The 24,025-nt window shown below is 41.7% G+C and overlaps 1 protein-coding gene across 2 annotated transcripts; it reads right to left on the bottom strand.

Moving 5' to 3' along the window:
* Nucleotides 1-1,303: 1,303 nt before the first annotated feature.
* mdm2 (MDM2 proto-oncogene) lies at nt 1,304-22,629 on the bottom strand. Of its 2 annotated transcripts, none has more exons than XM_078219731.1 (11): nt 22,313-22,629; nt 21,550-21,667; nt 21,341-21,415; nt 16,720-16,853; nt 14,913-14,962; nt 9,181-9,245; nt 8,740-8,830; nt 7,348-7,508; nt 5,159-5,287; nt 4,999-5,082; nt 1,304-4,302 (listed from the first exon to the last, which is right to left on the bottom strand). In XM_078219731.1, exons 2-11 carry the CDS (start codon nt 21,622-21,624, stop codon nt 3,787-3,789), a joined length of 1,380 nt encoding a protein of 459 aa, XP_078075857.1. In that variant the 5' UTR covers nt 21,625-21,667; nt 22,313-22,629; the 3' UTR covers nt 1,304-3,786. The 2 variants fall into 2 exon arrangements, with proteins under 2 accessions (XP_078075857.1, XP_078075858.1); XM_078219732.1 differs by having other exon boundaries at nt 1,323-4,302; nt 22,474-22,629.
* Between the last annotated feature and the right edge of the window lie 1,396 nt (nt 22,630-24,025).

Here is a 24,025-nt window from a genome sequence, read left to right as displayed (position 1 = left end):
GGACACTAGTGAATGAGATTAGATTTTTCCGACAACTGATAATGGTTTCATGGTCATCAGTAGATTCTTAAATTCCAGATGTTTTTTATTGAAATCAAATTCCACCATCTGCCGTGGTGGGATTTGAACCCGGATCCCCAGAACATTAGCTGAGTGTCTGGATTAATAGTCCAGCGATATGCCACTGCCCCTCTAACCACAGTTCAAAACTTGTAGTAGGGAGATTAACAGTAAAGATAGTTGGGGAAACATATTTGTGAATAAATCAACTTTTTTTTGTTTTATGACAGAGCTTTTGCGTTGAGCTGAAGCTGTCTTAATTGGCAAAATATAATTAGGCAGGTGTTTTTTCAAAGCAATTTGAAGGAATGGCTAAAACAGTGTGAATTTAGGATGACAGCTTATGTTAAATGTATCTGATATTATGATGGGAAGTGTTGATTAGTAGTTTTGGTGTGGGCTTAAGACATATTGACTACTTATGGGTTCTGTGTAGTTGGAAGGACATGTGCATTTGTTTGTGATGGAATGTAAACCTGGAGTTTATGATCCATGAAGCAGGGGTTGTTGCAAAAGTAGTGTGTGGGGTGGGGGGGTGTGGAGGCAGGGGGGTGTGGAGGCAGGGTGACATGAGATGACTTGCATCCTATAACCACTAGGAGGAGTGAATTTGGACCATCTCCAAAAAAGATACGAGGGAGCATGGTTTTAAAAGCAGGGGTCGTAATTTAGGACATGGTTGTGTAACTTTGGGACCCCCTACCTCAGAGGTTATTGAATATTTTTAACGTCAGAGGTAGAGTGATTCTGTTGCCTAACAAGAATCTAAAGTTATCAGGGGTAAATTGGAATAGGGAACTGGAAATGCAAACAAATCAGCCATAACGAATGATGGAACAGGCTTGGAGGGGCTGAATGGCCTACTTCTGCTCCTAATTTGTATGTTTGCATATATACAGCCCGACAACCCTCAATGCCGTTACTTCAATTTGCCCTCCTTTCTCTATTCTTAATCAGTTAAGCTTATTGGGCGAGATATACTTTGTTCACTAAGGTTCCAGATGTCCTGTTGCCTTCACTGACTTGCACTTTCAACAATAATGCAAACAATTTAAAAAAACAAAACGCATCGAAGTTAAGTCCAATCAGGCTCTCTCTAGCAATTTCTGGCTTGATTCAAATACTTAAGTAAAATAAATCAAGCAGTTCTTTTCTCCATCAAAATCAGTTTACGCAATGCAACTACATAGAAATTTGAAAACAACTTAAAACAGAACCTTCCTTATGAATCCAATTGTTTTTATATTAAATATATTTTTATTGAATATAGCTTAGAAACTTAATACATGTTCTATCATACACAGTGATGTTTTTATTCAAGTAAGCATTATGGCAATAACCACAAACCCTATTTTTGTTAAGAACTTCCATCACAAAGCTGCAATAGCAGTTACAAAGAAAACAATATGGACAGAGAGAGAGGGCGGTGGAGGGGGAAAAGAGGTCAAAAATAGAGATAGCGAGGGACAGCACTCTGCTCACACTCTCCGTATCATAACATTCCTTCATATAAAAGTCTAAAATACTCAAAGGCAAGATTTTCTTTTAAGCTGCATTACTTTGTTAAATACTTTTACCACCAGAATCATGCCCCCTCCAAAAAAAAACCTCAAGAGCCACCAGTGAATACACTGCATTAGAAACACAGGCAGCCACTGTCCGGTCACAGATAAATGTTTTGCTTGCTGGCCACCGGAACTACTTGGTTGCCTGGTAGGCACAACTCACAGCTACAAGTGCCCGTTTTACAAATTTCCCCCACCCAGCATTTCCGTTTCTACTGTCGATTGTGCGATCTAAGCCCGTAGGAAATGGGAGATTCAAAGCACTAGAAAACAGCACTCTGACAGAAACGTTTCTACAATATTCAAAACAACAAAAGTATTCACTTGTCAAGTTGCTCCAAAATGTCCACATCTTATTGCTCAAACAGTCCCTATCAATGCAAATAAGGGACAGACAACATGTCCCTCTCTCCCAAGGCAGATGATGCTCTGACCACAGCCTGCTCATCACAACCAAGATCAACAAATTTCTCATTAAAGACTTCGTAGGCATGAACCTGTGAATTCTCCAGCCGTCATTGAGCCTTTACACCTAATCAATGAGATTCAAACATTTTTGACGGGCTATGTAAATGCTTTTTGTCTACTGTTAATGGTAGTTTTTATGTTTTGTACTTTTGACAAGTGAAATAAAAATCAATAAATCAACATGTACTGGTTGGCCTCAATGAAACACAAAGTCACGCAATGTTTTGTAATGAAGGAAATTGTGCAATTGTGACCGAGTAATTCTGGATCAGAACAAATGTTTCTACATGGCTACAGTTTGGGAGTTGGCGTACTTTAGTTTCTACCTCCCGGCCACCACCCACCCCTCTCCAAAACCGAACTATTTTTTCTCCCCAAGCCACTGACTGCTACTCGGATACTTTGCTCTCTGGTACCTTGCCATTTTTCACTCAACAAGCTGAATAACCAGTTTTGGAAGATTATTTAATCAGGAGCCAAGAGCAAGCTTGTTGTAAAATACACATTTGGATGTTGGGTATCAGAAATCACAGCCAATTTTTCATGAGGGTCAAGGGTAGGAACTAGCTAAAAATGTTATTTCAGTCAGAGCAGGCATAAAATCTTGATTCCCCTGTCACAAAATTGCACACTAACCTTACAAACATTCAGGAGCTCAAAGATATTACACATATATCTGGATTTTATCATCATAAATATTGTAATATATACAGTTTATGCAAGTGATTGGTCAATAGGCATCACAAGGGAATTGGTATGAGCAAAACCAATCTAACTACATCAGCTCCGACAAGTTCCCATTTATAATAAAAACAGCTATTTGATTTAAATAAAATTATTTTGTGCAACAGTTCCTAAGAAATACAAACTTTTTGGAGTAAAGGGCAGAAAAAAGTTATTTATCTGGACACGGCCTGGATTGCAGACCCCCCCCCGCCCCCTTGCTGTCTTGGTACCAGACAATTCTCACAGTGGCAAAAACTCCTCTGTTTTATTTTCCCTTCGCTGTCTCGGTAGCACGCAGTTCTTTTTTCTCCCTTTGCTGTCTTGGTACCAGGCAATTCTTACAGTGGCAAAGACTCCTCTGTTTTGTTTTCCCTTTGCTGTCTTGATAGCAGGCAATTCCCACAGCGGCAATGTTCAGTCATTCAACAAATCAGCAGTGAAAACAACTAGTCAATGTGCAAAAGTGAGCCAAGAGAAGACTCATCTACTTCCAACACACAGTCCTTCCAGCAAAGCATGGTTCACATTCTTTGATTCTACTAACATCTCATTTTGTGGTGTACAATTATGAACATCTCTCTTGGTTAAATTGTAGTGTAGTATGGTGTTTTTTCTGAGGAAATTACCAGTACATTTTATCCTATTGATGGATAAATTGTATTTTGCAGAAAGTTCTTATAATGACATTCAAGCACAAATTGGACAAGTTAATTCTGAAAATCTGTTTTAAAATCAAGTAGATTCCTTAATGCAAAGAACAATTTAGTTAGAGAGTAATCTTTAATTAACTCAAAAATGTACCACATTTTCTGATCATGTTAATGGCAAAATAAGTTACCATTATGATTGTAAAGCCAAAATGTTCATATGGAGTACTACTTAAAACGGTAGTCATCCTAAATTGCCATTTTTTTTGCAAATCCAACTTATGAATAACTAAAACAAAATTAAATATAAATAAACACATTTAACTAAAGTAAGTCAACACAACAAGTTGAATTGGCTCTCTGCACAAAGGACACGGCTTGTTTCTTTTTTTCAGCTTCTTTGCACAAGTGTAACAAGCGAGAAGATGGCCAGTCCTACCATGAACAATACAACCATTCTTTGGCCGTGCCTGACATATAACACAAGCTTCCAGAGGTCCCACAGTGTTCAACTCGCCTTTCTCTCCCTTGTCTGCACTTTCTTTATCAGTTTCCTGACTGTTGAAGCTACCAGATGTAGAAGGTTGCGAGCACTCAGTTTCTTGTGACTCTGAACAATGAGAAGCCTCGCTGATCAAATCTGAACAGTTTGATTCCTTTGGCTCAAGTGGGGGCTTTTTGCAATCAGGAACATCAATACCATCATCCTGCTCTTTGTCAGACTGCTGAATTTTAGGTTTATCCGGCAGCCAATCCTGGCGGACAGACCAGCATCGATGACAGTGTCGCGGCAGTGGAGGATTCAGCTCTTCACAATTAGAACACTTCCAATAATCCTGCAAATGAATTTTATTGCTGTAAATCTATTGTTTGAAGTACAAACAAACAAAGGTAATGGGTAGCATTACTTAATTACTGAGACAATGCAGCAGACTAGCTATTGCTATTTCATAGAAATCATAGAAACCCTACAGTGCAGAAGGAGGCCATTCGGCCCATCGAGTCTGCACCGACCACAATCCCACCCATGCCCTACCCCCACATATTTACCCGCTAATCCCTCTAACCTACGCATCTCAGGACTCTAAGGGGCAATTTTTAACCTGGCCAATCAACCTAACCCGTTGGTGATCTAAGCTCTGCAGTCCTGCTACATATAGCAGTGAATGGTGATGGGCAATTTAGCTGGTGATCTCTGCTGCTGAAGTGCAGTATGCAGGGAGATAAAAATAAAGATAATTGGATTATTGTACTGCAACGTTTTGTAGATGATCTGCTGCCCAGATGGTTCGGTAACAAAGAAAGTTACTTAATTTGGGCAGAAAACATTTAGCTTCCACTCAATGACAGCTGTGATCAGACTCAAATCAGTAACCTGTTAAAGTCACTGTGTCGCCGCCGCAGGGGCTTTCTAAAAAACTGTTGGCAGGGGTTATGGTGTGTGGATGTAGGAGGAAGAGGAGTGTGACCAATGTAGGGAAAACAACATTGCAATAACCAGCCAACCCAAACTCCAAAAAAGACTAACTTACAGCTTCAGATATTTCTGGATCAATTTCTTCAATAAAGGTGCCCTCGTCACTGTCCGCAGCTTCAAAAATGGCAACTTCATAAATCTGCAAAAAAGTTACCCTTAGTATCTTTTAAATCAAAGCATTTAGAGAATGAAATAATTTGTTGTTTGAAGCTTGCCTCTTCGTCACTTCGGTCTTGTGAATCCTCACTGAAATCACTATAATCTTCAGAGTGGACAGATTCAACTTCAAACTCAACGCTGAATTTATCACTGGAGTCTTCACCTTCTGTACCCACATGAATATCCTAAACAGGAAAGCAGACAAATTAGAGTCCATAGGAAAAGCAAAGACAAAACACACTATCTAAATATAAGGATTCACAAAGCAGAGCATAATCTAGCTGTTTGAAAATAAATGCAGATAAATCTCAAACGATATTGAGTGCTTGACTGTACTGCGTTGTGTTGCAATACCACAATGCTAAACTTGGCGTCCGTGAGGTGCTGTGGGCCTACTATGTCCCCAACTTACCATTACCATCAAGTCGAGGGATCAACCCCGATTCAATCAAATGTGCAAGGAGCAGCAGACATACCTAAAAATGAGGTGTTCATCTGGTGAAGATACAGCACAAGAGACTACTTGCATGTCAAACAGCAAAATCCACATGCAACATATGGAACCAAGTGATCCACAGCCAACAGATGAGATCTAAGCTCTGCAGTCCTGCTACATATAGCAGTGAATGGTGATGGGCAATTAAACAAGAAACAAGAGGATGCTCCACAAATAAGTCCATCCTTAATGATGTGGGAGCCAAGCATATCAGTGAAAAGGGCAAAGGCATTTACAACAAGCTTCAGCAAGATTTGTACATAAATCACAAAAAGCCAGAATGCAAGTTCAGCAGGTAATAGGGTGGCAAAAGGAATGTTGGAATCATTTCAAAATAGGGAGGTCTTGCTCAACATCACACTGAACAGTTTTGGTCCCCTTATCAAAGGAAAGATATACTGACATTCGAGGCAGTCTAGAGAAGATTCACTGGTTGATCCTCGGTATGGAGGGATTTTCTTATGACGAGAGGTTGCGTAGGTTGGGCTTGTAATCATTACAGTTTAAAAGAATGAGAGGTGATCTTATTGAGACACACAGCATTCTCAGGGGCTTGATAGTTAAGTGCCGAGAGGTTGCTTCCCCTTGGGATAGCGTCTAGGACCAAAAGGCATAATCTAAAAGTGAGGAGTCGCCCATTTAAGACCAACGCAAGGAGGAATTTTGTCTCTCAGGTGGTAGTGAATCTATGGAATTCTTCACTGTGAGGCTGGATCATTGAGTATGTTCAAGGCTAAGATAGACAGATTTTTAATCAGTATGGCAATCAAGAGTTATGGGGATAAGGCAGGAAATGGAATTGAGGATTATATCAGATCAGTTATGATCTAATTGAACGGAGAAATAGACTCGATGGGCCAAATGGCTCCTTAGACAATACCTTCCAAACCTGAGACCTCTTCCCCTCCAAGCCACTCACCATGCTGACTTGGAAATATATCACCATTCTTTAACTGTCACTAGGTCAAAATCCTAAAAGCAGTGTGGGTGTACCTACACAACATGGATAGCAGTAGTTCAAGGAGGCAGCTTCTCAATGGCAATAAATGCTAGCGTGGTCAGCAATACCCACATCTCACAAAAATTTGTTTTTAGAAATCTCCAAAATATACTGTACTATATTTCCATCAACGTAGTTTGATTCCACCTGCCTTCAACATTTTTATTTTAAAAGGTTTACATGGCTTTTGTGAAGTTACTTTATTTTGTGAGGAAGGCAAATGATGTGAAGGCTCAAGAACTACACAAGTGCATCAAGTTCAAATACTACAGGGAGCAAAGATCTGTAAAAAAAATGAGAATATGTTGACAATGCTCAGCAATTGTTTGTGAACCCAACTCTCGACTCACCCGATGAAGGGGCAGCACTCCGAAAGCTCATGCTACCAAATAAACCTGTTGGACTTTAACCTGGTGTTGTAAGACTTCTTACTATGCCCACCCCATTCCAACGCTGGCATCTCCACATCAATGCTCAGCAAGGCTCTCTACATTTTTATTCTTCAAAATGTGTGCGCTTCACTTGCTGGTTCCTTTCATTGATGCAGACAATGTTTTGATAATCTTCAGTTTATGTTTCAGATTTCCACTATCTGCAGTGTTTTGCTTTTTACTTGTGTATTCTTAGCAATTTAAGTACAGTATTAATTATGTCACATAGCAAGAGAATCAAATAGATACTGCTTTCATACAGGAAAAAGCAATTTCATCTTAAAGATGATCTGATAAATTTTTTTATGCTTTACGTACCAGATGACTGGGAGAATCTGATGATTCACTGTTTCCATGTTCACGACGCAATTTGCTTATTAAACACAAAGATAAATCATCCCAATGGAGGGAAATGCTATCCGATCGATGTCGTTTTCGCCGTCTATTGTAAAATTGTTCGTCAGATGAGACATCGTTATCTAAAATATAAATTTCACACATCAAGCTTTTAAGTGTATCCACAGCAATAATCCAGTGGGTGTGTCCACTGTGTGGAGCAATAATGACATAATATTCTTATGTGGACAGCGGGTCCTTCCACATTAACCACGATTTATAAAAATAAATGTTTACAATTAGTTACAAGCCAGGTGGTGCCTGTTAAAGAAAGATTGTCATAACGGGAACAATTAAGCAGGAAGTGACATAGATTGTCCATTAATCTGCACTGCTCACACTCGGAAGAAGCTGTACTGGGTGTGTGACTTTACACTGCATTACTGACTGCTGATCCCCTGAGAAACCTACCAAGCGCAAAGCATTCATAGCAAGATGCTGCTCTATCTGCTTTGCCTTAGTTGCCACCTTCACCTTTAAGAGTACTTTGTTCAACAACTTTGACACAGTTAAACTGCACAAAAGAGCAATGGTCAGGTACAGTGTCATAGATGGTGCTCTAATGATGCAACAGTGCCCAACCTAGTTTTTTGGGCCATATTTTATGGATTTCAAATGAAATGCAAACACATGGAAAATACATCTTTGCCCTTCTTTGGGATACAAAATGTATGTCATGTCAAGAAAACCTGTCAGGAAAATCCAATAAATTAAATTGTAATACTTTTCTATTGATAATATTCTGGTCATGTTTTAAACTGTTGGGGTATGAGAGTGGTAATTAAAGCAAGGGACCGAGCGACTGAGATCTAAACTGTGGGCTTGATATGGTAATGAGCCTAGTAATACTTCAAAAGAGGTGTATACCTAAGGTAATTTAGTGCGGATGGTTACAGGACAGGAATAGCTTTGAATGGGTTATTCTGATTCAAGAGGAGAAGATATGCAATGTGTGAATGAAGGGTGTCATTGGTAAAGTATGGACTGAGTGAGTTCACTTTTCTTCTAAATTCTAAAAGCTAAAGTAGAGATTAAATTAATCAATTCTGTTAGAGAGACTGGTTGAGACAATGGAGAGATCAAAGGAAAGAACATATTTAAGGAGATAATGAAAACTACGAAGGGAGTGTTTAGCAGACAGTAGGAATTGCTGGTCATACTCCCGGCAAGCAGTGTGAACGAAACCAGATCTGAAAAGCCAACAGCTGCTGTTACATCATCAGTATCATCGTGAGGTTAGCTAATACCATATAGACAAGTAATTCAAGAAGTCCACTGTTTCATCTTACGTACAGATAGCCACAATGTACTTACCAGAGTCACTGCAGTTGGATCTTCTACCTGCAGCAGGAGAATAGGAAATATTGCACGATGTACATGCGTTCCCTTCATTTGGCATTACTGTCTAAAAAGTGGGAAACAATGCTTATTAGTACAATACATGATAAAATAGTAGACTACCATGTTGAACTCTGTGGCAAGTTTTATCACTTTTAAGCTTAAATTAGAAATCACTGATTTATTTTACAGAGTTTTAGCAGGATAATTTAAACGTAGTACACAGATAGACATTAGGTCTCATGAACTATGGTGGAATCAAGTCTTTTTAACTTATTTTACTTCAGGATGAAAAGTTAATGCTAGTCTTCAAAACTTACAAGTACATAAAAATTGCATTGGAACCAATACTGTATCAACAATATACTGTTACTGGGAAATATGCCCACAGCTTTCAACAAATCAAGAAAATCTTACCACAAGACAATCTTCACCCCCAAGCTGGTTGGTAATCTTTCCAAGATTGAGATCATTTATAGAATCTACATCACACAGAAAAACTTCTCAACACGTGCTTGCAATTGTTAAAAGTAGAAGAATGCTTACTTAATACAAAGGGTTTTTTTCCAAAATTAGAATTAGACCAGAATTTTCAAAGTAAGTGTAATCTGGAGGTTAATAGAAGTTTTCATAATATTAGCATGCTGCAGCACAAGGACATTATGACAATAATTAGAGGGGAAGCAAGTGACTTAAGGGGTCCAGGACAGAAACAAAGATTGGAGCACGCATTTAAGATAAATCAGAGAGATTGTTGAGGCTAGTGGACCTGTGAGTCCGCACATCAGTGGATCCATAAAACAAGACAAGCATTGATGTGGGTCTCACCAGTTAAAAAGATTGAAACAATGGAAGTAATATTATTTGCGGAAGGATATATTGGCCTTGGAGGGAGTACAGAGAAGGTTCACCAGGTTGATACTGGAGATGAGAGGGTTAGCTTATGAGGAGGGATTGAGTAGATTGGGCCTGTACTCGTTGGAGTTTAGAAGGCTGAGGGGAGATCTAATAGAGACATATAAGATAATGAAGGGGCTAGACAGGGTAGAGGTAGAGAGATTCTTTCCACTTAGAAAGAAAACAAGAGGACACAGCCTCAAAATAAGGGGGAGTCAGTTTAGAACAGAGTTGAGGAGGAACTTCTTCTCCCAGAGGGTAGTGAATCTCTGGAATTCTCTGCCCATTGAAGCAGTGGAGGCTACCTCATTAAATATGTTTAAGTCACAGGTAGATAGATTTCTGATCAATAAGGGAATTAAGGGTTATGGGGAGCGGGCGGGTAAGTGGAACTAAACCACTATCAGATCACCCATGATCTTATTGAATGGCGGGGCAGGCTCGAGGGGCTAGATGGCCTACTCCTGCTCCCATTTCTTATGTTCTTATGCTCTAATACTTTCCTAAACATAATGGGAAATTGGCTAGAATTGGAGTGAAAAGAAAGACTTACTTTTGGAGCTCACCACATCTCAAGAAGTAGTGAGTTATAAAAACGAATTAGTTATAAATGCATTGTTGCTATATAGGTAAGCACGGTAAGCATAGCAACAACATTCCAAAAACAATGGAATGAATCGTTTAATCTGTCTCTTACAGTGTTGGTTGAGGAATAGATGTTGATCAGAACATACGCAAAAAGCTTTCTGCTCTATAAAAGGTGCCATCTTGCTTTTCTAAGTCTACCTAAAATTGTTGTCACAATATGACAAGATTTTAATTTAACATCTAGCGGTTGGCACCTAACAATGTTGTTTTTCAAAGCAGCATTGGAGAGTCCACAGGGATGAAATGCTCAAATCCTGGATTAAAATTTGATGCAGAACCTTGTGATTTAGAAGTGACTGTACCACCAACTAATGCAAATTGAAATAAAATCAGAAAGATCTGCTTGCTCTTTGTAAAAGTGGCAACAGTTCAATCAGGAAAAAGGTGGAATGGAAATTTTGCAGAAGTTTGATTTCCAAGTTCTGGAAAGGTAGGAAGACAGCAGCTGAGCATTTCCAATTAAATTGTGTTAATTACCTCTAACATTGGTATGCAGGAGGCACAAGTACAGACAGTTGCTACAGATATAGTGATTCATAAAGTGGTTGGGGAAGGCATTGACAAGAAATAGCAATATGGTTGGTACAACAGAATCAAAGTATAGTGCCAGATTTGACAGAGTGGAATATAAACCTTGCATGACTATTCACTACTTCAATGATAAGGCATAAGGAAGAAGGGAAAGTAGAGCGAATAGGAATTTACACTCTACTTTTGATCTTGTGAAGATTCTAGATTTTAAATGCTCCACTGTTGGCCATGCCATCAGATGTCTGGGCCGTAGCTGTGGAATTTCTTATCCAAACCTCGTCACTTCTTTTTCCTCCTCATGACACTCCTTAAAACCATCTACCCTGTAATCTTCTGTGGCTCGAAAGTATTAACTTTGTTTTATAATGCCCCATGAACCATCTTGGTACTTTATTACATTAAAACCACTGTGAATATAATTTGTTGTTGCACTTTCAAAGAGTGTTCCAAGTGAGTTATGTATCGTACTAAACAAGATCAGATTAGAAAGTTTCAGCATAATCTGCAGGAGACAGATAGGAGATGCTGAAAAAGAGGAAGAGTATTTTGGTCGTTTTCAATGACAGCAAAACGTCAGTGCAAGCATGTGACAGGTAAAATGCATTCAGTTCTCCTTCAAAATCATGTTCTCAAGAACGTGATAGAAGGACCAGAAGTGGGGCAGCACAGTGGTTAGCACTGCTGCCTCAGCACCAGGGACCCCAGCTTGGGTCACTCTGTGTGGAGTTTGCACATTCTCCTCATGTCTGCGCAGGTTTCCTCCCACAGTCCAAAGATGTGTGGGGTAGGTTAATTAGCCATGCTAAAATTGACCCTAGTGTCAAGGGATTAGCAGAGTAAACATGAGGTGTGATGGGAATAGGGCCTGGGTGGGATTGTGGTCGGTGCAGACTCGATGGGACGAATGGCCTCCTTCTGCACTGTAGGGATTCTATTTCACACGGTTAAGGATTGACATTTAGCAAAAAATGGGGAACAAATGCAGCAAATAAGTGTGTTTTGGCCAGTCACATCAAATATCACTGAGTATTCCTATAGGCCAAAGTCTCTCATAAGGACTTGCAATTAGTAGTTGGTAGTTAGCAAGCTTGGTACCTCACAATAGACTGAGTATTCAGATCATCAAGGTGCCTGTTATGTTACAAGCTGCTCTGTGCCGGGCCTTTCACCATACTAATGTTGAAAATCAGTTACATTACTGATAAAAAGCTTGGACCCAAACTGGTGTTGATTCGATGGTGAATACAGAGAAATACACACATATCTATGCATCAATGCCTCACACAACTAAGCTGAGGAGGCTGTAACTAATTCTTTACACATTAAATGATGATACCACGAAGGAGTAAAGAATATCTAGGCTGTGATCATTATTAAAGCCACGTCTAAGCAGCACCAGGTATATGTGCTCTTTTTCAGTGAGAGGAGCTCTTTAAATGACCAACTAGGGACTACCTTCCTTTTAGGAAAATGTCTCTTTTAGAGCTGAAAAGATGCTGTTGATAAAGATTGGATTACAGTTAATATTATGTAGCCAACTTAGTAATTATATCTGGTACCAGGGAAATGTGCAGCATTGCAGTGCAGGGTTGTGGTGCACCACAAATGGAATCTGGAGGAAGGGGTATAATCCCGGTAGGTTGGAGCTTTTTTTCCCCCAACTCTGCATCAAATAATCATGTAAACCAATGTCTTTACAGGTCGGGTGGTTCCACAGCGACAAAAAGTGGAAAATTACTAGTGCTCTAGTAAGTAGTTTTTTTAAGGACAAACTTGAACAGTACCATGTGCACATTTAGGAGTCCCCAAGTCTGTCAATCTGCATAAACTCTTGTGTAAATTGCAAGCAGAAATTTTGTGCATGTAGATTTCTCAGTAGCCTGATTTGGATATTGGAACACAGTGGCTGGTCTCCAACCATTTCAGACATCCAATTAACCAAAAAGACTGTGGCCATAGTCTGACAGATATATAAACCAGATAGGGGAGGCGGTGGCGAAGTTGATGAGTAATCCAGAGACCTAGGGTTCGAATCACACCACGGCAGATGGTGCCGTGCTATTAAAAAAAAACTGGAATTAAAAGTTTAACAATGACCATGAAACAATTGTTGAGAGTGTAATTTAAAAAAACCATCGGGATCACTAATTCTCTTTAGGAAAGGAAACCTGTTGTCCTTACCTGGTCTGGCCTACATTTGACTCTGGACCACAGCAATGTGGTTAACTCTTAAATGCCCTCTGAAATGGCCAAACAAGTCACTCAGTTGTATCAAATGCCACAAAGTCAATAAAAAAGGAACAAAACTGGATAGTCTACCTAGCAGTTGTAACCAATTGAAGGGAGCACTGAGTGAGGGACTTTCAATGTTCCTCACCATGACTGGCACAGTAGCACCACCACCAACCTGCCCCTAAAGCACATAGCTGCTGACTAGGTCTGTGGAAGGTGGTGAGAGAACCAATAAGAGGGAAAAACATACTTGACCTCATTCTCACCATTGACAACTCCTCAGATACTGAAGCAGTCGATGCCTGAATGCAGCAAGACATGGACAATATCCAAGCATGGGCTGACAAGTGGCAAGTAACATTCACATCACTCAACTACCATTCTCCAACAAGAAAGGATCTAACCATTGCCCCATGACATTCAATGGCATTACCATTGTGAATCTCCCACTCTCAACATCCTGGGGGTTATCATTGGTCAGATAATGAACTGGACTAGTCACATAGATACTGTGGCTAAAAGAGCAGGTCAGAAGCTAGGAATCCTGCGGTGAGTAACTCACCTGATGACTCCTGAAGCCTGTTCACTACGTACAAGGCACAAATTAGCAGTGTGATGGAATACTCTCCATTTGCCTGGATGAGTGCAGTTCCAACACAGAAGAAGCTCAACACCATCCAGGACAAAGCAGTCTGCTTGATTGACACCCCATCCACAAACAGTCATTCTGTCCACCACCAGCAAACAGTGCAGCAGTGTATTCCTGCAGAGATTCACTGCACCACTCACCAAGGCTCCTTAGGCAACACCTTCCAAACCCAAGACCTTTCTAAAAAGACAAGGGCAGCGGACACATGGGAACACCATCACCTGGAAGTTGCTCCTCAAGTCATTCACCATTCTGACTTGGAAATATGTCGCCGTTTCTTCTCTTTCGCTGTGTCAAAATCCTGGAATGCCCTTCCTAACAGCACTGTGCATGTACCTACTCCACAGGGACAGCAACGGTTCAAAAGCAGCTCACCAGCACCGTCACAAAGGCAATTAGGAAATGGGTAACAAATGTTGGCCTAGCCAACACCCACATACATCCCTTAAATGAATTTTTTTTAAATCCCATTATTCAGCTAATCTAAACTTTTGATAACCTTCAATCCCAACTCAAACCTAAATTCTTATCTCCCAGCTCTTTTAAACACCCTTTTGGTTCTTAAGGCCATTCAGAATTAGCAAGAACTTGGCATTAGGAAAAGAAAAATCAGTAGTCGAGATTTCAATATCATCACCAGTAACAAGCACCTGCTCGGTGATCAAACAAGTCGTTGAAGGCAGCTATGCACATCCTTCACAACACATCCTAGGATGCTAAAGATACACAACTAGTGCATCTTCAAAGGGATTTGTTGAAAAGAATAACACTGAGGGCACAATACATCCTTCACTGCCCATCCATTTTCTTACTGATCTTTCTGGATGTCTAGTGTCATTCCCAGTTATGGATGGAAGTAATGTAGACCCTAATCTACATAATTCAGAGAAGTGCAAACCATTTGCTCTACAGGATTGGTTACAGAACAGCATGTAGACAGAATGATCAGCTCCTTGGTGCCTCAATATGCAATGCATCACAATAATTTTTGGCCTTAAAAGCACATATATACTTCAAGAAACAATGCTCCATATTTAAGGTGGAATTAGTTAGAAAAAGTGTAATCCAGTGATGAACTTACATTTTCTGATGTCCATAAATAAGTAGATATTTCCTCCTGAATTTCCCCTTAAATCAACATACTACATCAAGTAACTAATAAAGAAACATGAGTGCAATTGAAACAACCTACCTTCATGGTTCACAGATGTCAAATTCTTTGACAGCATGGCATACAACGTCCTATAAAATAAAGAAGTACAGTTTATACATTATATACTATAACTTATAAATTGGGGTTAACAAGCTAGTTGACCAACTTGACTTTAAACTTTTCACTATGCTATTCTTAAGAGGCTGCTCTCTTCGAGAGATATTATTGCAATAGAGCACTCTGCATGCACCTACACAAGAATGGCAGTGGTTTGTGAAATCAGCTCACCACCACCTCCTCAAGGACAATATGGGATGGACAATAAATACTGGCCTTGCCAGCAAAGCTCACATTCCAAAGAACAAGTAAAAAAATTTATTGCTAGTACCAAATTTGGTTCTTGCCTGATGGTACTGTTTTATTCTAGGAGTGGTTAATCTTCCCTGAAGGAGAGAATTCCTGATTTGGAAAAAGAAATTGATCGATAACAAATTTCTGTACTTTCTAACCTAGAGTGAAGCAACTGAGCTGGGAAACAGTAGGGAGAACATCTATTATATTGTACAAATTAGGAACAGGAGTGGGGGGGGGGGGAAATGCCGCATGCCCCGCCCCCCAACAGCTTCATTTTAGCTTCTCTGCCGTTTGGCCATTCACACCCTTTATTCTCTCTATGGACAGCCATTAGCAGTCTTTTCCACTGGCTTCTGTGGCTATGACTCGTCCTTCATTCCCTCACCCTACAGTATAAATATCTCCCACTTTCTATGCCTTTTAGCTTTGGCAAAGGGTCGTCTGGACTCAAAATGTCAGCTCTTTTCTCTCCCTACAGATGCAAGATCTGCTGAGATTTTCCGGCATTTTCTCTTACATAATGAGTGCATTTTCTATGCAAACTACCACGTATTTTTATGATTGCATTTTAGTACTTAAATACTGGTGTAGCAAACAAAATCTTATTTAAATATATCATTGCTTATGAAAGATCCTTCATTTTGTATAACTGAAGGCAGGAGAAAAGCAGATATGAAACAGGTTAATAACTGCTGCTTTGATCACTTGTCTAGTACTATGACTAATATGTTGTTAGGATACTTTTAACATACAAGTACTGGCAGAACTTTAAAAAGCCAAACAAACAGCACATTTCTAAAGCAGCACATTTCTAAAGCAGCAATGCACGCAATTGCTGCAGAATTAGATTTAAAATATAATTTATAATTGGGCATGCAGTATCATAAAATTAAAAGGAATTGCTCCTTTATGCTGTTAAATCATAGTTAATGCCCAACAAGTACCATTGACAGAGGCAACATAATGCAGACAACAGGTGGAAATTGTGAACCATTGCCCTAGCTAGAGAAAAAGGAGGTGGCCTTTTAACACTCTGCTTGCCATTCAATGGATCAAGGCTAATCTGCATCTCAACTTTACTTATCTATATTTGAACATATGCATATCTAATAAAAATTTGTCAATTTCAGTCAATTTCAAATGCCTTAACACTGGTGGTAGCTTATTTTGCTTTTTGGGTCAGGGGTGTAAGAACTCCATCATTTCTGCTATGTTCTGTGGAAATGTGCTTCCTGATTTAATCTTCAAAGGCCTAGCTCAATTTTTTTAAATCTTGTCTCCTTTAGCAGCCCTGCACCTACACTATTGAATCTTTACAAATTTAAACACCTCATGACTGTTACTTCTACAAAATTTACTGTGCCTTCTAAGTTTGTCAATTGCAGGTGTGCATAACTTAGCTTAAATGACAATGAACCTACAAAGTCTTTTAAACCTCTTGCACCATATTCACAACACATTTTGAAATTTTTGTCTTCAAAATTTACTTTACCGTGGCTCTTTAATTGAAAAGCTTTGTACTCCAAACAAGTGACTCAGCAGATCATCGGAACAATGAACTATATGTTGCTGTTTTTCATCATACAACTGCTTAGCTATTATGTATTGTCCTAAATAATGCATTACCTGTCAACAAAAGAAAATAAACGTCAATTTTCGGTCCAAGACTTGAACACAGTACAGTACTTGTAAATGGTAAATTACAGTAACTTCTTTAATGAGAAGACTAACTTACAAAGAACAAGTATTTTTACAGGCAAAATAACACCTTGGACATTTCTCAGAGGTCTGTACTTGTTAGGAGAGCCACAGCATGCTTCCACAGGTTTTGCAACAGGATACAGGTGAATGTATGGCTCAAAGGCTGGTATGGGAGGGATGGGTTCTGGTTTGTGGGGCATTGGCACAAGTACTGGGGCAAGTGGAGGCTGTACTTTTGGGACGGTCTGCACCTGAACAGTGCTAAGACAAGTATTCGAGTGAGCCGCCACCCATCTAGGGAAGTAGAGTGGATTTTAAACTAAATAATGGGGGCAAGGGATCAAATTTAGGAAGACATGGTAAATCAAAGAGTAGAGACAAGGCATGAGAGAAACCGGTTATTATGGGAAAAGGATAAACAGACCCTGACAGGAAGGAACAGAGAGCACAATTCCAAGAGTAAATCAGTTGATAAGGCTAGAGGTTACAAAAATAATAAAAGGACAAAACTAAAGGCTTGGTATCCGAATGCATGCAGCATTCAAAACAAAACAGATGCAAATAGTCCAATCTGATAGCCACTACAGAGAAGTGGCTACAGAATGACAGATTAGTACCTGAATATTGAATGGTATGTAAAATATTTACAAAAGTCAGGATGCGAAGAAAAGGTGGAGGGGTTGCTCTGCTAATTAGTGATGGTATTATCATCATTTAAGGACAGCATGGTGGCAGAGTGGTTAGCACTGCTGCCTCACAGTGCCAGGGACCCGGGTTCAATTCCCGGCTTGGGTCACTGTCTGTGTGGAGTTTGCAGATTCTCCCCGTGTCTGCGTGGGTTTCCTCCGGATGCTCCGGTTTCCTTCTATAATCCAAAGATATGCAGGTTAGGTGGATTGGTCATGCTAAATTGCCCCCTAGTGTCAGGGAGACTAGCTAGGGTAAATGCATGGGGTTATGGGGATAGGGCTGGATGGGACTGCGGTTGGTGCAGACTTGATGGGCCGAATGGTCTCCTTCTGCACTGTAGGATTCTATGATTCTACCACGATAAAAAGGGATTGCCTAAGTACAGGCAACCAGGATGCACAAGTAATTTGGGCAGAGATGAAATGATAAAAACAAGTAATCACTTGTGGGATTGGCGTACAGGCCCAACAGTAACTACAGGGTAGAAAAGATATAATAAGTTTTGGCAAAATTCATGCGGGGGCTTTAATCTACATTAGACTAGGAAACAAATGGGCAAAGGTGGCTAAATGAAGAATTCAGACAGCACATTCTGGAGCCAACCAGAGAGCAGGCTATACTAGACTTGATGTTATACAACAAGATACAATTAATTACCTCAGCGCAGGTGCTCCCAGACAGCAGTTTAAGGGGGAGAAGAGAGGGTCCAGGACTAGTAGTTTAAACTTAAATAAGGTCATTATGAGGGCATAAAGGCAGAGCTAGCTAAAGTGAACTGGCAAATTAGGTAAAGGATAGGTCAATAGAGTTGTAGTGGCAGACATTTAAAGGGGATATTTCAGAATGCATGAATGATATTGCAGACTGCATAGAATATGGCAGCATATTGATTAGCACTGCTGTCTCTCAGCACCAGGGACCCGGGTTTGATTCCTGGCTTGGGTCACTGTGCAGAGTCTGCACGTTCTCCCAGTGTCTGCATGGGTTTCATCTGGGTGCTCTGGTTTCTTCCCACAGTGCGAAAGACGTGCTGGTTAAGTGCATTGGCCATGCTAAATTCTCCCTCAGTGTACCCAAGCAAGCGCTGGAGTGTGGTGACTAGGGGATTTTCACAGTAACTTCAATGCAGTGTTAATGTAACCCTACTTGCGGCACTAATAAATAAATAAATAAATAAAATGATGGGCACATTCCAATGAGAAAGAAAATTTCAAGGGGAGGACCCACCATCTATGTTTAACTAAAAAAGAGTTGGGTTTAATTTAATGGTTTTCTGCTTGGGAGGGTGAAACCTATAGTTAGATTAATACTGGACAAAGGTGTTTGTATGTGTGGGGGCTGGTTAAATTCCAACTGTGTTTCTAATCTGTGCTATGGTGTGAAGAATAAGACCAGCAGTGGTTGCTCAGCAACTAGGGCCTTGTAAGGTAGTGAAGCTTTTAAGTTTTAGTTTAGCTAATAGATTGCAGTTGGAGATAGCTAGTGACAGTGAAGGCAGCTCTCTCAGCTCTGCTAGAAGCAATTGGTTTAGAAGGTTAGAGCAGAAACATCTCTCTCAGCTTTGCTAGAAGTAAAGCCATACCACAGACTATTTGTTAAGAAAACAGTGCAGAGATCTGAACAGCTCTCTCTGAACAGGGGCGGCACGGTAGCACAGTGGTAGGGGCGGCACGGTAGCACAGTGGTTAGCACTGCTGCTTCACAGCTCCAGGGTCCCGGGTTCGATTCCCGGCTCGGGTCACTGTCTGTGTGGAGTTTGCACATTCTCCTCGTGTCTGCGTGGGTTTCCTCCGGGTGCTCCGGTTTCCTCCCACAGTCCAAAGATGTGCGGGTTAGGTTGATTGGCCAGGTTAAAAATTGTCCCTGAGATGCGTAGTTAGAGGGATTAGTGGGTAAATATGTGGGGGTAGGGCCTGGGTGGGATTGTGGTCGGTGCAGACTCGATGGGCCGAATGGCCTCCTTCTGCACTGTAGGATTTCTATGATTTCTATGAGCAGCTAGTTATGGAGACCAGAGAAATAAAGAAAAGTTTCCAAGAAATTTGAGGTTAAAGATACCAGATCAGAGAACAGTTCAGTAAAAACAGATAGAGCTAAGAATAAGGCTGACATCTGAAGTAATTTTCAGGTGAGATTCTACTACGGCCTGTGGGATGCAAGTTGAAATAACAATGGAATCAGCATCTGGACCTTGAAGCTTGTGTAAAAGCAGTTAAGACAAAGGAAACTTTAAAAAGGGGGTGGTATAAAATTCTGGGTTGGATTTGCTGATAAAAGCAGAGCAGAAGATTTTTTAAAAAGTGTTGTTTAGAAAAGCTGGTCTTGATTTCAGATCCGACCCACTACAGTGGTGTCATCAGCAAACTTGAAAATGGAGTCAGAGTGGAATTTGGCCACACAGTCATAAGTATATAACTTAAGTAAGAAATTTCTTGTGAAGATCAGGGTCACACAACTTGAATGCCTAAGCCCTGAACTTCAGTAGGCAGTGATATCTCTGTTCAGAGAAGGTTAGCTGGACTAATCTGGAATGGGCGGGTTTTCTTATGAGGAAAGGTTGGACAGGCTAAACTTGTATCCACTGCAGTTTAGAAGGGTAAGTGGCAACTTGATTAAAATTGAGAAGATCCTGAGGGGTGCTGACACGGTGGCTGGGGAGAGGATGTTTCTTCTTATGGGAGAATCTAGCACCAGGGGACACTGTTTAAAAATAAGGTTTGCCCATTTAAAACACATGAGGAAAATTTTCTTTTGAGTGTGTCATGATTCTTTGAACTCCCTTCCTCAATAGGCCATGGAAACAGAATCATTGAATATTTTTAAGGCAGAGATTCTTAATAAGCAAGTGGGTGAAAGGTTATTGGGGGGGTAGATAGGAATTATGCAGTTGAGATTAAATCAGATCAGCCCTGATCTTATTGAATGGCAGAGTAGGTTCAAGGAGCCGAGTGGTCTACTCCTGCTCTCAATTTGTACGTACCAATTGCTGCAGCAAATAGTTTTGCTACAGTCCAGCCTCCCTTAACATCACCATAAAAATTGTTTATTTATCTCACTTGCTGTTTCTGGGACCAGGATGTACACTATGTATTTGTCTATAGGACAATGAACATATTTCCAAATCAGCTAATTGATTGTTGAACATTTTAGCGTGTATAGAATGACAGACTCCCTACAGTGCAAGAGACGGCCATTCAGCCCATAGAGTCTGCACCGACTCTTACCAAGACTTACTCTGTAACCCCACGTATTTAATCCACTAATCCCTCTAACCTATATATATCTTGGGATACTAAGGGGCAATTTAGCATGGCCAATCTCCCTGACCTGAACTTCTTTGGACTGTGGGAGGAAAGCGGAGCACCCAGAGGAAACCCACACAGGCACGGAGAGAACGTGCAGACTCCGCACACAGACAGTCACCCAAGGCCGGAATTGAACCCAAGTCCCTGGCACTGTGAGATAGCAGTGCTAACCACTGTACTTCAGGAAATAATGTATTGTACAGGATACTGGGAAGAACTCCTATGCTCTTCTTCAAATTGTGCCACGGGATATTTTACTTCCACCTGAGATTGGTTTAAAATTGGTTTGAGCTCAATCAAGACCTGATTCAGAGTACTAGCTTTGAGCTGGCACTTGGCAAAGGCAACTATTGTACACGTAGAGTTAAGCAAATACAAGCAATACAGCTTACAGAATAAAACTAGCTGTTGACTGACCTCCTTTACTGTGAAAATTTCATTCTGTGCACCTGCAAAGCGCAGCAGCTTGAGTAAGAGTGGCTTCGGTTTCACCTGGAACAATTTGCAGAAGATGAGAAAAAAAATGCAACATTTTCTTAAAACGGTTAACAGGTTTAAAAACTAGAGGCATATTCTGAAAGTTTGTAGAGATAGCTACAGAGTCCATAAATAATCGTAAAACATACTTGACTTTCCTGATCTTCGTTGAGTTCTTGTTCATCTTGTGAAGTGCTGAGACAGCTTGCTCCGTTGGTTGCCATATTTCCAAAGTTCCCTTTAAGCAAAGATTGCTCCCTTGTACATCTGTCAAGGGGAGGAAGGAAAGAGATCGATCAAATTGGCTTTAAAGCACAAGGCGACGTTTGTTAGCCGAACTCCAATACGGGTTCCTTTTAAATGCAGTCTGCCGGCAGGACTGTGACAGAGATTGGGGAGGGAGGACAAGTCGGGGCGAATCCCTGGGCGGGGAGGCTTGGCGGCTCTGACATGTCCGAGCATGACTCGGCCCACACCGGACGGTGAGTCAACCCGAGCTGGGGTTGTGCCCGGGCATGTCCCAGCGGGCAGCACCAAACAAGCCCAGAGCACAGGCCCGACTCCTGCAGGAGAGGAGAGAGGGCACCATGCCGCCGCCGCCCGCGCCCCCACTCTTCCCTCAGGCCGCCCCCTCTGGGTTACATTTGAGGAAGCGGGCCTACTAGCAAGAAGCGGCCCAGTCGGCACCGTCTCTCCCTCATCCTCCCGCGGGCGGAGGCGCCTCACAAACCCGGCCTCCCCGCGGACGGACGCTCCTCACACACAAGCCCGGCCTCGGCCTCCCCTGCGGACGGAGGCTCCTCGCACACAAGCCCGGCCTCGGCCTCCCCTGCGGACGGGAGGCTCCTCGCACACAAGCCTGGCCTCGGAGCTCAATCGGGAAAACGCAGCCCTCCGGCCTCCAGCACCCACCATGATCGGCCGGCGCGGCTCGAAGCGCCGAGGCCCCGGCACTCAGGCTGGGTTTCGCGCCCCCCTCCGGGTTTGCTTCATGTCAGCGGCACTCCGGCCCGGGACACTCTCCTCTTTCTCCGCAGCTGCGGTGGGCGGAATGGGAATGTAGGCCCGGTTACCCTGGAAACCGCCTGCTAACGGCCCCGCGTTCCAGCAGCCCGATTCAAACCCCCGCCGCGTTCCAATTTACAACCCGTCTGCATTCCAATCCCCGTCTCGCGATAACTTGGGGGGGGGGGGGGGATGAGGGATGCTTCAATGCACTTGCTTTAGACAAAGAGAAGGGGGAACTGCAAGGGTTAACTCCCTCTGATGACAGTAGGAGGATCAGCCCTTGCTGCCCACAGACCACCTATCACTAAGGATAGGCGGCGACATGGGGATAGAGGTGGTGGGGTGTACTAACTCGCTTCAATGCTGTGGACAGAGGAGGGAAAACTGCAAGGGTTGGGGCACAGTGGTTAGCACTGCTGCCTCACAGTGCCATTGACCTGGGTTCGATTCCCAGCTTGGATCCGTCTGTGCGGAATCTGCACGTTCTCCCCGTGTCTGCGTGGGTGTGCTCCGGTTTCCTCCCCTCGGCCGAAAGACGTGCTGGTTAGGTGCATTGGCCATGCTAAATTCTCCCTCAGTGTACCCGAACAGATACTGGAGTGTGGCGACTAGGGGATTTTTACAGTAACTTCATTGCAGTGTTAATGTAAGCCTACTTGTGACACTAATAATTAAACTTAAACAATTGATAAGAGGATCAGCCTTTGCTCTGGTGGTAATGCTCTCTCTGGTTGAATGACTTGCCAAGACTCAGTGGCCCTTCACCCATAACATGATAGCCCTTTGGGTGCGATACATACAGGGTGGGTGGCCGACACCTATGGAATTGTACTTCCTCATAGAATGGTTAAGGCACAAAGGGAGGCCGTTTGGTCCCTTGTCTCTATGCTAGCTCTCTGCCAAAGCAATTCAGCTAGTCTCACTTCCAGCCATTTCCCCATAGCCCGGCAAAATTTTCCTCCTCAGATCCTCACACGTTTAAAAGCCACAATTGAATCTTCCTTCACCACACTCTCAGGCAATGCCTTTCAGATCTTCAGCACTTGTGTTAGAATAGTTTTTCATCATATCATGGTTGGTTCTTTTGTCATTCACCTTAATCCAGTGTCCACTAGCTCTCAATCCTTCTGCCAATGGGTACAGTTTCCCACTATCTATCATGTTCAGAGCCCCTCATCATTTTGTACACCTCGAATCAAATCTCTCAATTTTCTCTAAGGAGAACAACCTCAGCTTCTCCAATCCATCCACGTAACTGAACTCCCTCATCCTTGTAACCATTCTTCTAAATCTTTTCTGCTATAAAGCCTTCAAATCATTCTTAAAGTATGGCAGGCAGAATTGTACATAAAACCCTACTTGAGTCTGAACCAGTGTTTAATAAAGATTTGTCATAACTTCCTTGTTTTTGTAATTCATGCTGTCATATGATGTGTGCATATGTAATATTAATCTTTAATTTCAGTGGCTGGTCAGGACTTCTAAAGAAAGCAAATATACTGACTTAAGATGGCTGCCACAAGTCACCTGACCCATCTGCAATAACAAGTGGTCAAGTCTGGAGGAAGTATCCAAAGTGGATTCCAATTAGGACATGCCAAGGCGAACCTCCCATGG

Source organism: Mustelus asterias, chromosome 9 (assembly GCF_964213995.1).
Source record: "Mustelus asterias chromosome 9, sMusAst1.hap1.1, whole genome shotgun sequence".
NCBI lineage: Eukaryota > Metazoa > Chordata > Chondrichthyes > Carcharhiniformes > Triakidae > Mustelus > Mustelus asterias.
This window is presented reverse-complemented; position numbering and strand designations above follow the sequence as displayed.